Source organism: Crinia signifera, chromosome 1 (assembly GCF_055691185.1).
Source record: "Crinia signifera chromosome 1, ASM5569118v1, whole genome shotgun sequence".
NCBI classification, from domain to species: domain Eukaryota; kingdom Metazoa; phylum Chordata; class Amphibia; order Anura; family Myobatrachidae; genus Crinia; species Crinia signifera.
The window spans coordinates 344,628,780-344,644,240 of NC_139217.1; the positions used below are offsets into that span (position 1 = coordinate 344,628,780).

General features: G+C 40.6%; 2 protein-coding genes across 2 annotated transcripts; both read right to left on the reverse strand.

The window, feature by feature from the left end:
* Nucleotides 1-220: 220 nt before the first annotated feature.
* LOC146030120 (olfactory receptor 11L1-like) lies at nt 221-1,147 on the reverse strand. Its single transcript, XM_083158395.1, has one exon. The coding sequence runs from the start codon at nt 1,145-1,147 to the stop codon at nt 221-223; it is 927 nt and encodes a 308-aa protein (XP_083014521.1).
* An 11,516-nt stretch (nt 1,148-12,663) lies between these two features.
* Nucleotides 12,664-13,626, reverse strand: LOC146081039 (olfactory receptor 5J3-like). The gene has a single exon (XM_083188942.1). It carries the CDS (start codon nt 13,624-13,626, stop codon nt 12,664-12,666), a length of 963 nt encoding a protein of 320 aa, XP_083045068.1.
* Nucleotides 13,627-15,461: the final 1,835 nt, after the last annotated feature.

Here is a 15,461-nt window from a genome sequence, read left to right on the forward strand (position 1 = left end):
AAATGTTAGAAAGTGCATAATTCTTAGATCTTTGCATCTTATATTTAACCATTAGAGTGATGGTAATCAAATAAGTTAAATATGACCCCAAGGTAAATAAAATGTTCTATAAGGAATAGGTCATACAAACTGCAATTGAATGTACCGCATATTGAATTGTATCAATTTCTATTCATCCTATCAGATAACAAATAGTTGACCTTTAATGTGCTTGTCTGTTTTATGCCTTTATTAAAAGTTTCTGAATACCGTTTTTGATTTCTCTATTCCTTATGCTATAAATGATTGGGTTTAGCAAAGGAGTAACCATTGTGTATATAAGAGATAAAATTAAGTTAACTTTCCTTGAAAAATATTGTGATGGCAAAACATATACACTAATGAGTGTCCCGTAGTATGTACTTACAACAGTCAAGTGGGAGCTGCATGTGGAAAATGTTTTACTCCTACCCGTGGATGAAGATATCTTAAGTATAGTACGAATAATACAAACATAAGACCCTATAACAAGCAGAAATGGAATTAGTGTCACTGAAGATGAGAAAATAAAAGTCTCAACTTCAACAATATTTGTGTCTGAGCAAGAAAGTTGTAATACCGGAGCAAAATCACAAAAAAAATGATTGATGACTTTGGGTCCACAAAAATCCAACTGAGAAACCAGAATTAGTGTTATTAGCATGCTAGCAAACCCGCACATCCATGAGCACAGAACCAGCTCCCCACAAAACTGTAAGCTCATTAAAGAGACATAATGCAGTGGTTTGCAAATAGCCAAGTAGCGATCATATGACATGGATGCAAAGATAAAGCACTCTGTCGCTCCTAAAGATCCGCACACATAAAACTGTGCCAGACAGCCAGTGAGATACATAGCAGCGCCATCTTTCCATAGCTCATGCAAAAATACAGGGATAAGATTGGTAGTGAATACAATTTCTGATAAAGATAAGCTGCAGAGGAAGAGATACATTGGAGAGTGAAGATGAGTTTGAGATGCAACCGCAGAAATAACCAAGATATTGCCTGTTAGTATCATGATGTATATTATCAGGACAAATGTAAAGAGATATACTCTTGTCTCTTCCAGATTTTGTAGCCCTGTTATCCAAACTTCCAGAATCCTTGTGTGATTTTCTTGAAGCATATTTTATTGGTAGACAGTGACACGAGATACAGCCTTGAAGTGCTCTCTATACCACAGTATAGTATTTATATGACATACAGGTTATTCTGCATTGCTGTCTTGTATTGCATAAAAGAAGAACATTCTTATTTGCTTTGCATAAATACATTATGTTCTGTGATGGGCACAATCTATATTTCTGTGCATGAGCATTCTGTTTTTATTGACTACTGGGCCAATTAGAGGCAACTTAGTTCCATTTATTATAAACAGTAAATCCCCTTTGTAAACTCCCTAAGGAACTTAAATAGCTTGTTTTCTAAATTTAGTACTATAATTATGTCATTAACGTTAAGAACAGTATCTCGTAGCAAATGTATATACAATTTATGAATTATCACAGTATTTCCATTGTGCTCCAGGACTCCCATTAAGAATAGTCCAAACCAAGCTGTGTGTGTGATGGTTGACACAGTGTGGAGTGGAGTATGGGACAGAGCTTCAGATGACTTCACATGGCGTATTGAGAGATATTTTGATTGCATGGGGTTGCAGAGCAGCAGATCGAAATGGGATGGAGCAGTCCAGTATTGATAGAAATGAAAAAATAACTTTTCTTCTTTAATCGCTCATCAACAGCATAGCCATCTATGAAATTTCTGCCTTTTCCCTACGGCAGCCCTCCCAAAAAATCAACCTGCAACTGGCAGGTGAGATTGGCAGAACCATGCACAAATGCAAGGTATCGCCCCCCCCCCCGCCCCCCAGTGGCAAATGCAGGATTTTCAGAAGGGGGTTTCCAGAGGGGCGGAGCAAAGCACAGAGATGGACACTTAGGTGACCCAGTATATGCCGGGTCAGTTAAAGTATTATAGATAGATCAAATATATATAAATAATAATAATAATATTATATAACAAATTATATATATATATATATATATCTATATATATATGTGTGTGTATATATATTATATATACATACAGGGGCGTCAACAGCAGTGTAGACCCCTGGGCATAGCAATGTATTGGGGCACCTACCAACCGTCCCTCGGTAGGGGTGGGGGAAGCTTTGATGTCCCCCGGGTGGTAGGGGGTATTATAACAACCGCTCAGCATGTAGGGCCTGGATCAGTAATTTCCACTAATTACCCCTTTACTGCACAGATGGTGGGAGATGGGGTGGGAGAAGGGGGCATTGGCCTGAATGAAGGGGCCCTGAAACATAACTTCCAGGGTGGTAGAGAATGTTTAATATGCAGAGGAGGGGAGTATAGTGGAGTGGGCTTATTATTCATAATTTTCTGGTGGGAGGACAGCTTGCTTGACTGCAGATATCTCCAGTTCCCAGAAATAGATTTCTTAGATTTTAATGGAATTAAAAACTAGAGAATCCCACCTACCAAATGGTTTTGGGGACTAGTGGATGAGAGTTCAGGAGGCAGAGCAATCTGCTAACGAGTATATAAAACTACATACCAGGTGCTTGGAGCTGGAGCAGTAACTAGCTGCTATAAGGCTGATATCTCTGGTTCTGGGAAGAGTAGAAACAAGCTTCTAGTGTCCTTTAAAGGGGGAGAGTCCCAGATTTTGGAATATACCCTCAGAAAAACTGTAAGTCAGACAGAACCTGAAATATCTGACTGGGAAGAGTAATAACAGGCTTGGATGGGGACCACTGCTTTGAAGTCAGATATCTCCGGTTCCCAAGGGCAGATTTTTAAATGTCTTGTACTAATGGAAAGAGGGGACCCTCAGCTTTAAGACTAGGGCCCTAAGACTCCTGGGGGGTCTCTGGGAACTCAGAACCCCCCCCTGCGTGCGCTACTGCCCCCCTTATGGCTCGCAAGTAGAGGGGAATGAGCCAACCTCCTAGGCTGTCATCTTGACAGCGAGGAGCAGCAGTGGGAGCAGGACAGACATAGGGTGAGATGTATCAAAATGAAAATGTGGTAAAACCCTTATCTTGCAGGTCCTTCCGGACCCCGGAAGGTAAGCCCTTCCTCCCCCTAGCAACGCAGGTGGACTTCCTTCTGTCTGCAGGGGGAGGAGGAGGTTCCGGGGGCAGCCTGCTTAGCTGTCCCCGGTGTGAAGGCAGCAGGAAGTGGCAGGGAGGAGACGTAGACCCCCCCTGCACACCACAGTACAGGTATCGCGGGGGGTCTCTGTTACCACACCACGATGTCAGCCACATATGTTAGTACATATGCGCTGGCATCACGGCGGGTGTGCAGCGAAGGGCGGTGACGTATTTTAATACATCCCGCCCTTAAGGAGAACCAGGCACACAACAGAGTCCGACAGGCCACTGTGTCACTGTCAGTGTCCACCATCCTTGGCCACAGTGATGAGCTGACAGAAAGAGGGAGTGAGGATGAGGGCAGGCTCGGCTTGGGGACAGTCTATGTGAGAGCTGAGGCAATGCGGACAAGCAGCTGGCTGAGACCGGCCTTGGTCTGCTGTGCCTGCAGCCACAGCAGGGGCGGAGCCCGGGGCGGCTCTTTCTTGCACATGCCCACAAGCTACTCAAAGACGCTGGGGGCGGGCTGCCAGCACCCAGCACCATTATACAGTTGTCAAAATCATGCTGGCTGCTGCATGTCCTCTCCAGCCAGCACTAGTGTGCCTCTGCTGCCTACCACTGTATGAGTAACAGTAAGTGCTGTGCTCCACCTCCTGTGGCTGCCACTGTGTGGCAAACTGGCATTGGCTGTCTGAGGAGCCCTAAGTTGCCCCCTGGCCCCTGCTGCTCTAGCAAGGCACTCCTACTTGGCCTGTTGTCCACAGGCCTGGTTGTTTGACACTGACATGACACCAGCTGTCCCAAGAGATGCCAGTCCCAGTCAGTTTCTGTCTGACAAACTACTGAGGTGCCTGTTGCTGCCCACCCCAGCTCCACCACTGCCTTCAGTCCTGTGTGGGCTGCCTGTTGCTGCCCCCCCTCCCCTAGCAGGTCCTATGCTCTGCTCCTGCCCTCATCAGGAACCTCTCTTCTGCTCCTGCTGCCCTTACTGAGAAAGCATGCAACACCTGGCATAGAGCATGCAACCCTGGGAATAGAGCATGCAACCCCTGGCAAAGAGCATGCAACCCCTAGCATTGAGCATGAAATCACTGGCATCAAGCAAGAAACCCATAGAAACTAGCATGTAGGTAAGCGGCACTTATGTGGCATAATATTATAATAGGCATTACAGCATGTGGTATTATATGTAATGGGCATCACAATGTGTGGCATAATGTGTAATGGGAATTACGGTGTTTGATATAACATGTAATGGTTATTATTGCATGTGGTATAATATGTAATAGGTGTGTGACAAATTCAATAGGCATTCAGGTGTAAATTTTGGCGTGCGCCTTCGGCGTATACTGTCCCTATTTTTAGTTTATCTGGCTCCTACCCTTTCATCCTTGCACCTAGATTTAAAAAAAAAAATGTTGAGCCCTGGAATAACGTTCAATGGGCATCACAGTGTGTGGCGTCAACAGAGGAAGTGGATAGCTGCCATGGAGGAGGGTTCGGTAAGTTCTTATATTAAAAATTTCAATCTTATGCTCTGTGAAATATATTTATATTTTTTTTTACGACTGCAATAAAAATTTACCTTATATTGAAGAATATATGTTTTATAACATTGTTAACACCGGTAGAGGTGATTATATTGACATTCAATCTAAGGTGCCTTTCCACATTTTGTTTGGATGTGAAAAAAAATGTTGATGATATTTTAGCAAAAAAGTGCCATTTTCACACTATGCAGAAATTGCATAGTTAATGAGATGTGAAATGCAGCAAAAAAAACATGCATTTTGCCATGAATTTGTACATTCTGAAGTAGCGATTTTTATTACCGCCGGAACTTGCATCCAGATGTTTTCCCATTATAAAGTATACAAATCACATATTTAATGAGATGTGAATTCGGAAAAGCGTTACTAAAAATTGCAAAAAAGTATACCAGGTTCTGACAGGCGAATTTGACAGAACCATGCACAGGTCATTGAGATCTGTGCATGGTTCTATGTTAAAATATGTGTAAAAGTTATATAATAAAAAAAGTGAGCATAACCAGCCCTGGGCTCATTGAGCCGGACCTGATTCCAAAAATACGGGGGGGCAAAAAGCGTAGGGGTTCCACATATTGCTGAAACCGGCCCGGACTCTTACAGTCAGCTGTGTCATGCCACAGCCAGGGGACATTTTTTACATAAGGTGCCCCGGCCGTATCATGCTCAGCATGGCTAGTCAGCCCTGGACAGGGTACCTGGGGAAGGGGTCCCCCCCAGGCTTCACTCATCCACGTGAACCACAAGTCCCAGCATGCAGGGCATTAATGGGCCCCCTTTGACTTGTAGTCCACCTGTAAAAATAATGTGAAAAAAACACACACAACTATACTTACAACACCAGGCTCAGGCACTGACTCTCTCCTCTCACCTGCAGCAGCTCACCCCACACTGACTGTGGGGTAAGCCGGCTGACTCTGATACACTGACACCGGAGGATCACGCTGTCACTGCTTTAGATGCACTCTGCCCTGATTGGCTGTAGGCGTCTCCATGCAGACACCTACAGCCAATCAGGATTGAGTGCTTCTGTAGCACTCTGACAGAGTGATCCTCCGCTGTCAGTACATCGAAGGCAGTCGTCTCACCCCACAGTCAGTGCAGGGTGAGCTGCTGCAGATGAGAGGAGAATCAGCGCTGGAGTCTGGTGTTGTAAGTATAGGTGTAAAATTAAGGTGTGTTTAATAAACTTTAACTTTTCTCTGTGTTCACCTGTAAAAAGCAATGGTCTTTTTTGGTGATTTAACCACATCAGGCCGGCGTCCACATCCAACGGATCCTGGTTTCAGCCCAGGGCTTTAGACTCAGAGCTGTGCATGGGATAGCCCTGTAAGCTGACATTATGGTGGTATAGCCATGATCTAGAGTATGCCTCTCCCTGGTGGGACATTTGACCTGCTGCTTGAATTTAGGTAGCTCCTGACCCAGGTTGGTGCTGTTGAAGTCGTCTAGCACTATTAGCAGAGAGTCAAGGTGTTTGAGTTTGGTGTCTGCAATCAGGGTCGCTAGTTATTGTTGAGCTTTTTTTGCATTTCCTTGGGGTGTGATGTTTACACCCACCAGGATAATTTAGGCCATTTCCTGGGTTGCATTTGATGATGAGGGTCTCCAATTGAGGGCTGCAGGATTTTCCCATGGTCCTAACATCAGTGCACCACCCGGTACTTGTTTCCTAGCACGGCGCCCAGATTTGCTTCGTACGCAAACGTAGTCAAATTGCATCGCATCGCATAACGCATAGTACTAGCATGTGATGCAATGCGATTTTCATTAATGAATGTTCTTAAATTATTTATGCTACATTAATCAAATTTGTTAAGTAAATTAGTTATTAGTTAACACATGTCATCATTACTGTGTCAGCTGTATGAATGTGCAGGTGTGAATGTTTTCTTAAAACACCAGCACTATCCACGCCACCCGAAGCATGGAGAGCGCAGCGAGCCCCATGAGGGGTGGCGGAACGCGTCCTCCAACCTTTTCATACCCCACTATCCATGTGGCCCTGCCCAGAGTAGTGGGTCCATCCCCCTCCTGTCTCCCAAACAAACAACTTTTTCTGGTTTACAAAGCCATGCTGCAAATACTCATCTGTTAAATGGACAGGAGTGGGTGCTATCTGGCATGTACCAATGCCTGGCCTTCAATAGGGGAGGGTGGGGATATCTTTAAAATATGTGTGTTATGGTAATGAGTTGTTTGTCTATTTGATGGCGGTTTGGAGTCTGCGTTCAGTATCTATGAGGGCCGGGTGTATTATTTGAAATTAAGAGGTTTGGGGTTTGTAAAAATAGCTTAAAGGTCTGGGGGGCCACTAGACTGCCATTCATTTTAAATCAATGGCTTCCCCACAGGTGTAGTGATATATTAATCCCACCTATTTTGGTGTTGGTTCCGCCTACATTTGCTTTGGTGCTGCATACGGGAGGCCACTCTAGAAATTTTTCCAGGGCCACTTTTAGTCCCCAATCCTGCCCTGCCTGAAGTATTTTACCTCTCTCTTGCCTTTTATGTGGCTCACTTTGGTAAAACTTTGGCTTTTTTTCCACAACCTTATTCTCTTTTACACACTGGACTTTTAATGAAAGAAAAAAAAAAACAGCTTGATCTGAATATTGATGTTTGTAGTGTAGTGTATTAATGCAGGGCATTTTTTGCTATTTCCCAATTTTTGCATATTTTTGTGCTGACTATCCAATTTGATCATCCAAAGCAAAAAAAAAAAACACAGTTACAGCAAAACCTGTGTGTATTCACTGAGGTGAAACAAAATCCCAGACATGACACGACTCACGCTAGTCTGTTGCGACTAATTGTTTTCACCACAAAGGCCGACTTCTTGTCAGTGAAAATGTGAGGAAATTGGTATTAGATATTTTCACTATTCTTGTCGCTCTTTTGACTCTGGTGTGTGTGCTATGATTCATATGCATCCAATAATTAAACAGATTTGGCACAACGGGGATACATGTAAATGTATAAATACAGTAACAATGGATGTGTGTCAGGAGCATTGATTGGATTATTTTGATAATAAATTCAAACAATTAGTAACATTACCACAAATCCAGTACTATTTTGCATGCGAGGTACTTTGAATGTAAGCAGTGGCGAACTTTTCCAGGTGTCATTTTGTTCTGGATCCATCCGCTAATGTATGTACTTGGGGGGTGGGTGCTTTTGGTACTGCTAGATTCTCCAAAATGTTTTGCTATCTTGACTTGGCCTTATAGATGCACACAGTCACTTGGCCTGGGAACCCATAGAATTTGTGTTTTCTGCATGCTAAAAAAATGTTCTGCTATGCTGTACTGGTCATCTCTGAAGCCATTTTTCCATAAAAATACATTCATGGGTTAATTTAGAAATGGGATATAGTTTTCTGTTACAGGTTTAGTATCCTTATCCAAAATGCTCGGGACCAGGAGCATTTCAGGTAGGTGATTTTTTTTCGGATTTTGGAACATCTTTAGTTTTTTCATGCTCACCTCCGGTGTCCCCTGACATCCACGGCATTCATCACTTCCATATTTTTTTAGGCATGCCCGGTCCCAATTCATCACCAGGCGAGTATGAAAAACAAAAATCTTGTTGTGGGGTGTGTGTGTGTGTGTGTTAAAATAAACAGGATATCTGGATAAGGGATACCTGACCTGTACTGTTAAAACAAAAATGTTTGCCCTTTCTAATTCTAAAGCCACTCTCTTCACTGTGATGCAGCCAAAATATTTAGGTAAGAATCAGGGTTGTTCTACAGTACATTAAGCATTCATCCAATCCAATGTATATTGCCTATCAGTGACCTGTGAAGTCTTCTATTAATCTTTTTGTTTGTTTTTGGATGCCTTAAACTTTGGCTTATATCTGGTATACTTATACTTTGTTTAAAAAAAGTGTAAGTTTGGGACATATTTTTGAGACAGCTGCATTTTAATATAATAAAAGTTTATTTTATAAAATTAAAGTATTTTTTAACATACAGTACAATGCATTGTTTTACTCATTTGGTGACCTTATTACATGAAGAGATGGTAAAAGTAACATTAGGAAATATGCAGTACAGTACACAAAGAAGGACATGATTCATTGTTTTTTGAGTTATAAAGGTTGAGTTATAAAGGTCAATTTCAATTGTTGGGTGTACTATTCCATTAAATAAGAGTAAAGGCTTTAAAAATATATACAAAACTACAGTACACAAGAAAGATTTGCATAATTGTTTGATTGCAGCATTTGTTAGTTCAATAAAGTATATTTTACCTCTATAATTTATCCTAAATGCTGTGACAAAACCATTCTTATTTTCCATCTGCTCTTAATCCACAACAATACTGTACTAAGCTGTACCCTGGTATACTTTTTCATCTAGAATTCAGTTGAAGTTGTGTACCCTCTTATATAAAGCCCTACCAGCACCTCTAATACATGCATCTTTGTGATTCCGGTCTGGCTATTTCTCTTCTCTGCTTAACTCTAATTACTCTCTCTCAATACCATGTCCAATATTTCTCCCATGCTACTCCCCAACTGTGGAACACCCATCCATACTCTACTAGACTATACCTATGGGCGAAAAAGGGGGGTTGGGTCTGTGAGTACATGGAACTTACACTAATTCGTGAATCATATATTCAAAGATATGATTCACGAATTAGTGTAAGTACAATTTGCTTATGCTCCTCCGAACATAGCGCTCAAGACAGCGATTTTTTCTTTGTCTATATGCTTTGAAGTTTGGTGTAACTTCCGTTCAGTGTCTAAGCTGCTTGTATCTATTGTAGTTTGTGAGTACATGTCACAGCAAGGATATACACAGGGGGCCCAGCACTCACTACAACAAACTGACTCACCTTAGCATTCAAATAATCAATTAAATAAATAATGGGGTTTTAGTTCATGAATTGATCAACGCATTTAAGCTTGCAGCCCATCGCCAAGGGACCCCATTTCACTGCAAGTCCTACAGTAACAACTGGTTTTCATGGGAACCTGGCAACCGATTGCACATCATAGCTAAAATGAACATGTGTTTTTTTCTTGGGTTAAAGCTCAACTGCCAAGTACCTTATGGCTTTTAAAGGTGAGACAATCCCAAACACAGCACATGAATTATTATTAAAGGGGATGCAGTTAAAATCCCGGCGGTCGGGATCCCGGCGTTCAGAATCCCGACGCCGGAATCCCGACCGCCGAAATGCCGACACATTCTCCCTCCTGGGGTGTCCACGACACCCCTGGAGGGAGAATAAATTAGTGTGCGTAGCGAGGCACCGGGCCCGCTGCGTGGCGAGCGCAGCGAGCCCGCAAGGGGGGGGGCGATCCACGTCCCCCCCTTGTCGGCATTTCGGCTGTCGGGATTCCGGCGTCGGGATTCTGAACGCCGGGATCCCGACCGCCGGGATTCAATAATGAATCCTTATTAAAGGGGCAGCTGTCACAGGTTTCAGGTAATGAGCTTATCTAGGGTGCATGAGAAAGCATTCCGGTCTGGCTATTTCTCTTCTCTGCTTCACTCTAATTACTCTCTCTCAATACCATGTCCATTATTTCTCCCATGCTACTCCCCAACTATGGAACACCCATCCATACTCTACTAGACTATACCTATGGGCGAAAAAGGGGGGTTGGGTCTATGAGTACATGTCACAGCAAGGATATAAAGGGACATCTGTATCTTACTTTTTCATGAATATAATATATATATATATAATCATTGTTGTTATTATTTGTGTTTACAATATCTAATAAATGGCTTCTAAATTCAACATCCTTAAATTATGACAAAATAAATATTCACATGTCAGATACACAGACATTGTTTTCATTTGCTGACCACAGTAGTGTTATTTTATTATAAAGACATTCCCTATTCTTAATACATAAAATTAAGTATACATACATACATCTCTCTCTCTCTGTGTATATATATATATATATATATATATATATATATATATATATAGTCTTCCTGATGGCGGCACTCAATGAAATCAACACACCATAGGCAGTTTTGGTAAGAAACCGACGTTTCAAGGCCGTCCGGCCTTTTTATCAAGGTGCAAAGAGCACTGGCGTATACCGATACGCTACTACACGGAAGGCACCAGGTTTATGTGCTTACTTGCTTGTCTACTTTAGCCTACAGTGAGAGTGCCTCCTCAAGGAAGGATATATATATATATATATATATATACAGGTTGAGTATCCCGTATCCGAATATCCGTTATCCGAATTATTCCGAAAACCATACATTTCAGAAAGTGAACATAAAATTATTTTTTTTGCTAAAAACTTACTGGGGACATCTGTAACAGCACTACTGAGGGAATGATATGTAACTGGCACTATATATGTGCAAGACAATGATTGCTTGGCATTTAAATTCAGTGCCTGAGATTGTACACAAACTTTGTTTCATATTTTGAAACCATGTTTTATGCACAAATAAAATATATTTGTGTTTATTTCATGTGTTTGATGTATATGTACAACATAAATGCAAGATACATCATTGAAATATTAAAATATTCCGAAATACGGAATAATCCGTTATTCAAAATTCTCCTGGTCCCGAGCATTTTGGATAAGGGATACTCAACCTGTGTATATATATATATATATATATATATATATATATATATATATAGATCCACAGGCTCCGGCACTCCCCAATGGATAAAGCAACTGTCCTGGTGCCCAGCCAAATAAGTGATATAAATGTCCAGGATGCGGGTGGCACTCGGGTAAGGAATCACAAAAAAACTGTACTTAGTTGTCAACGTTTCAGGGTTGCACCTTTTATCATGTCTTGATAAAAGGGGCAACCCTGAAACGTTGACAACTAAGTAAAGTTTTTTTATGATTCCTTACCCGAGTGCCGCCCGCATCCTGGACATTTATATATATATATATATATATATATATCAATCGATTGGAGATGGCACTTCCACGATGTGCACATTATTTTGGTTTGATACAGGGAGTCAAATCCTGAAACATTAGCACCGCTACCTTGTGTCTGGCTGGTTTGGAAAGCCTGTGGGAGTGCCATCTCCAATCAATTGCTTCATGTTATTCTTGAGTGAGCACCCCGGGAGTTACACTTTGGAAGCCTAAGTGCCGGTCCATATCTTGACTATATATATATATATATATATATATATATATATATATATATATATATATATATATAAATATACAGGGAGTGTAGAACCGGCACTCTTCACTCAATTTTGAATGCCCTGGGTGCCTTCAGTGAGGATGAAGATAGATGGGTGTAGAAACCGCGTCACTCCAAGGGACTTTGCAAACAAGTTTTATTAAGAGGTAAAAATCAATACCATGTCGTCAAGGTCGACGTTTCAATACACTACGGTATTTTTCTCAAGACCAAACATGGCCAATACAAACACTCGCACGGCGGCGAGATAACAAAGATATGAATGCGCACGGCGGCGCTGACATACTTATATAAACACAAATGAACTTACCAGCTCCTGATCATATATTTATATATATATATATATGTGTGTGTGTCTGTGTGTGTGTTGTGATGTCCATGTATTATAACTCAAATTACCCATCTTTATGCACTGTCCGGTCATAATGTACAGTATAGCAAAATACACAAGCAGAGAAAATGTAAGCTAGCTTTTTTTATTGTTAAAAAAACACAAATTTTGTTGCACATGCCCTCTTTGAGTCTCTAAACAGCTGTATCCTGGCTGCATATGCAAAGGTGTATTTTCTTATGTTAAATATGCACATGATGCCAACTAAGCAATCTATGACCTTTTCTGACCATGGTATACTGTATCTGTGTCAATTGCATTGAATACATTAGGCCGTAAATAGGTATATAGAATATATGTTAAATAATGAAACAAAATGAGATTATGATACATTAGAGGAAATGAATATCTTCTTTCTCCGAGCATTCATGCTTCACATTTTCAAAATAGTCAATCTTCATGAGTGTTGTCTTACAATTGTTTGTGATATAAATTTTTCAATCAAGGTGACAGCAGCTTTTCTTAGTGATTCATTTTTGAAGCTGTAAATGATAGGATTAAGCATTGGAGTCACCAAAATGTAAAATATGGAAACAATTTTATTTTGATGAAATGGGGTATTCACGGTTGGCCTCAGGTATATGAATATGACTGTGCCGTAAAATATTCCAACCACAGTCAGGTGAGAGATGCAAGTTGAGAAGGCTTTTCTTTTTCCTAGCCTGGAAGGGATACTTATGATAGTTGAAATAATATTTGTGTAAGAAATGGAAATGCAGATAAGACATCCAAGGATTATAGCCCAAGAGAGACAGTTAAAAATATATTGGGCAATGAAGGTGTCTGTACAGGAAAGTTTTAATAGTGGATTAAATTCACAAAAGAAATGGTCAATTGTATTGGGGCCACAAAAAATAAGCTTTGATACAGAAACTGCCGGTAATGTAAGGGACAGGGCACTGATAGACCAGCAAGCTAAAATAAGTTGGATACAAAACTTATTGCTCATAATGCCTCCATAATGAAGAGGTTGACAAATAGCCACATAGCGGTCATAAGCCATAATGACCAGGAGAAAATGCTCTGTTGCCGCACAGACAGAGAAAAAATGATACTGAGTGATGCAGGCGGCTATGGAAATTGACCGACTGTGACCAATTAAATCTGAAAGCATTTTGGGCACTGTAACTGCTGAATAGCAGATCTCAAGGAAAGAAAAATTACTGAGAAGCAGATACATTGGGATATGAAGGCGATAATCAATGTACACAAGTATTATAATCATCACATTGGCCAGAAGAGTTAAAATATAAATGATAAGAAACAACATAAATATATAAATATGCTTATCTTTTGTTAGAGAAAATCCTAAGAGAATGAATTCCGTAACACTGGAGTGGTTCATTTTTCCTGTTGGCATAGTAACAGCAGATTCTCAAAAAGTGTTCATTGCATTACATTAGATTATTGTGTTAATTCAGCACAAAATTGCATACATTATGCTTGTTTATACATTGCTATATTACTTAAAATCAGTGTACTTGATGCAAAATGAACTGGAAGAACACAATAATGAGCTTGCATTTGTTTTATCTACTAGAAAGTCAATGCCTAAATTGTTATTCTAATTATCATGTAATGCTGCAGCTAATGGTAATATATTTAGGTGATTACTACTGTACATAATGTACGGTTCTTGTGTAGTTTCACGGCGCCAGCATGGCACTGTGCTACTTCCGGGTTGGGTACGCTCGCCAAACTATCTAAAATAAAGTAACTTAACTCCATGCCAACGTGGATAGTTTATACCCCCACTATCCACGTTGGCATGGAGTTGATTTTAGCTAGCGTGGCGAGCGTAGTGAGCCACCGAGCCCGCTGGCGCCGTGAAACTACACAAGTACCTAATGTACTTGTGTTATAAATATACCAATTGTTATTAATATGTATACTCAAAATGTAAGTATAACATGCCATAGGTTATAGATAAGGAGCCCATACACGCTCAGTTCTATGCGTCCGTTCTGTACTTTTAAAGTACACATCGTATCGCATTGCATGCCTTGTGCATGCATTGTGCATGCAATGCGATGCGATACGATGTAAAGCTAGTACAAAAAGTATGTGCAGCACATACTTTTTGTATTTTACGATGAGATGCGCAGGAGCGCGCATCTCATAGTACAGAATGGACGGCGCAGAACGGAGCGTGTATGGGCTCCTATAGTCCTTACAACAACATTTTTCAAACATGCTTCTGCAATTTTCTAGGTCACAGCAGAAAGGATTATGTAAGTTTCACTCTGTGGGACAGATGTATCAAGCTTCAAAAAGTGATCAAATGGAGAGTGATCAACAGCCAACCAATCAGCTCCTACCTGCCATATTACAGGCTGGGTTTGAAAAATGACAGATAGGAGCTGATTGGCTGGTTGTTTATCATTCTTCACTTTATCACTTTTTTGAAGCTTGATATATCTGGCCCTGTAAGTTTTTTTTTATTTAAACAGATAAATAACTAGTGCTATAACACAAAACTATCAGATAGTGAATACAGTAAATTACTGATATCTTCTGTAAGTATTGATTGCTTTTGAATACTATTGCCATTTTGATTACCAATGTAAACCAGAAAGTACAGTAGTTTATAAAAGTATCACAAAAAATAATTGAAAACATTAATTTCTATATACAATTCAGTTTTATGGATATTTTATTGAAATGTACCTCCATGTCATGCCTGTCATTCTATTTATATGTTATTAGAGTAAACAAATTGTTAACCCACTTGGTCATAAAGTTGCTGCATTGAGTAAAGTACATCAAATGCAGCTCTTATTGTGGTAACCATTTTCACATACTGACACAGAAAGGCATACTGGCCTTTATTCAGATCTGATCGCAGTACAAATTTGTTTGAAAAATTAGCAAAACCATGTGCACTGCAGGTGGGGCAGATGTAACATGTGCAGAGAGAGTTAGATTTGTGTGAGTTATTTTGTTTCTGTGCAGGGTAAATACTGGCTGCATTATTTTTACACTGCAATTTAGATTTCAGTTTCAACACACCCCACCCAAATTTCACTCTCTCTGCACATGTTACATCTGCCCCACCTGCGGTGCACATAGTTTTGCCTATTTTCCAAACAAATTTGTACTGCAATCAGATCTGACTAAGGGCCACTGTACTGGATTTTCAGACTTCGTTCCGTGAATCCTCACACCACCAATGGGACTTCAGAAATTACCCTAAAT

Excerpts from the sequence above, each read along its gene's own strand:
- LOC146081039 (XM_083188942.1), bottom strand. The coding sequence starts at position 13,626 with ATGCCAACAGGAAAAATGAACCACTCCAGTGTTACGGAATTCATTCTC.
- LOC146030120 (XM_083158395.1), bottom strand. The coding sequence starts at position 1,147 with ATGCTTCAAGAAAATCACACAAGGATTCTGGAAGTTTGGATAACAGGG.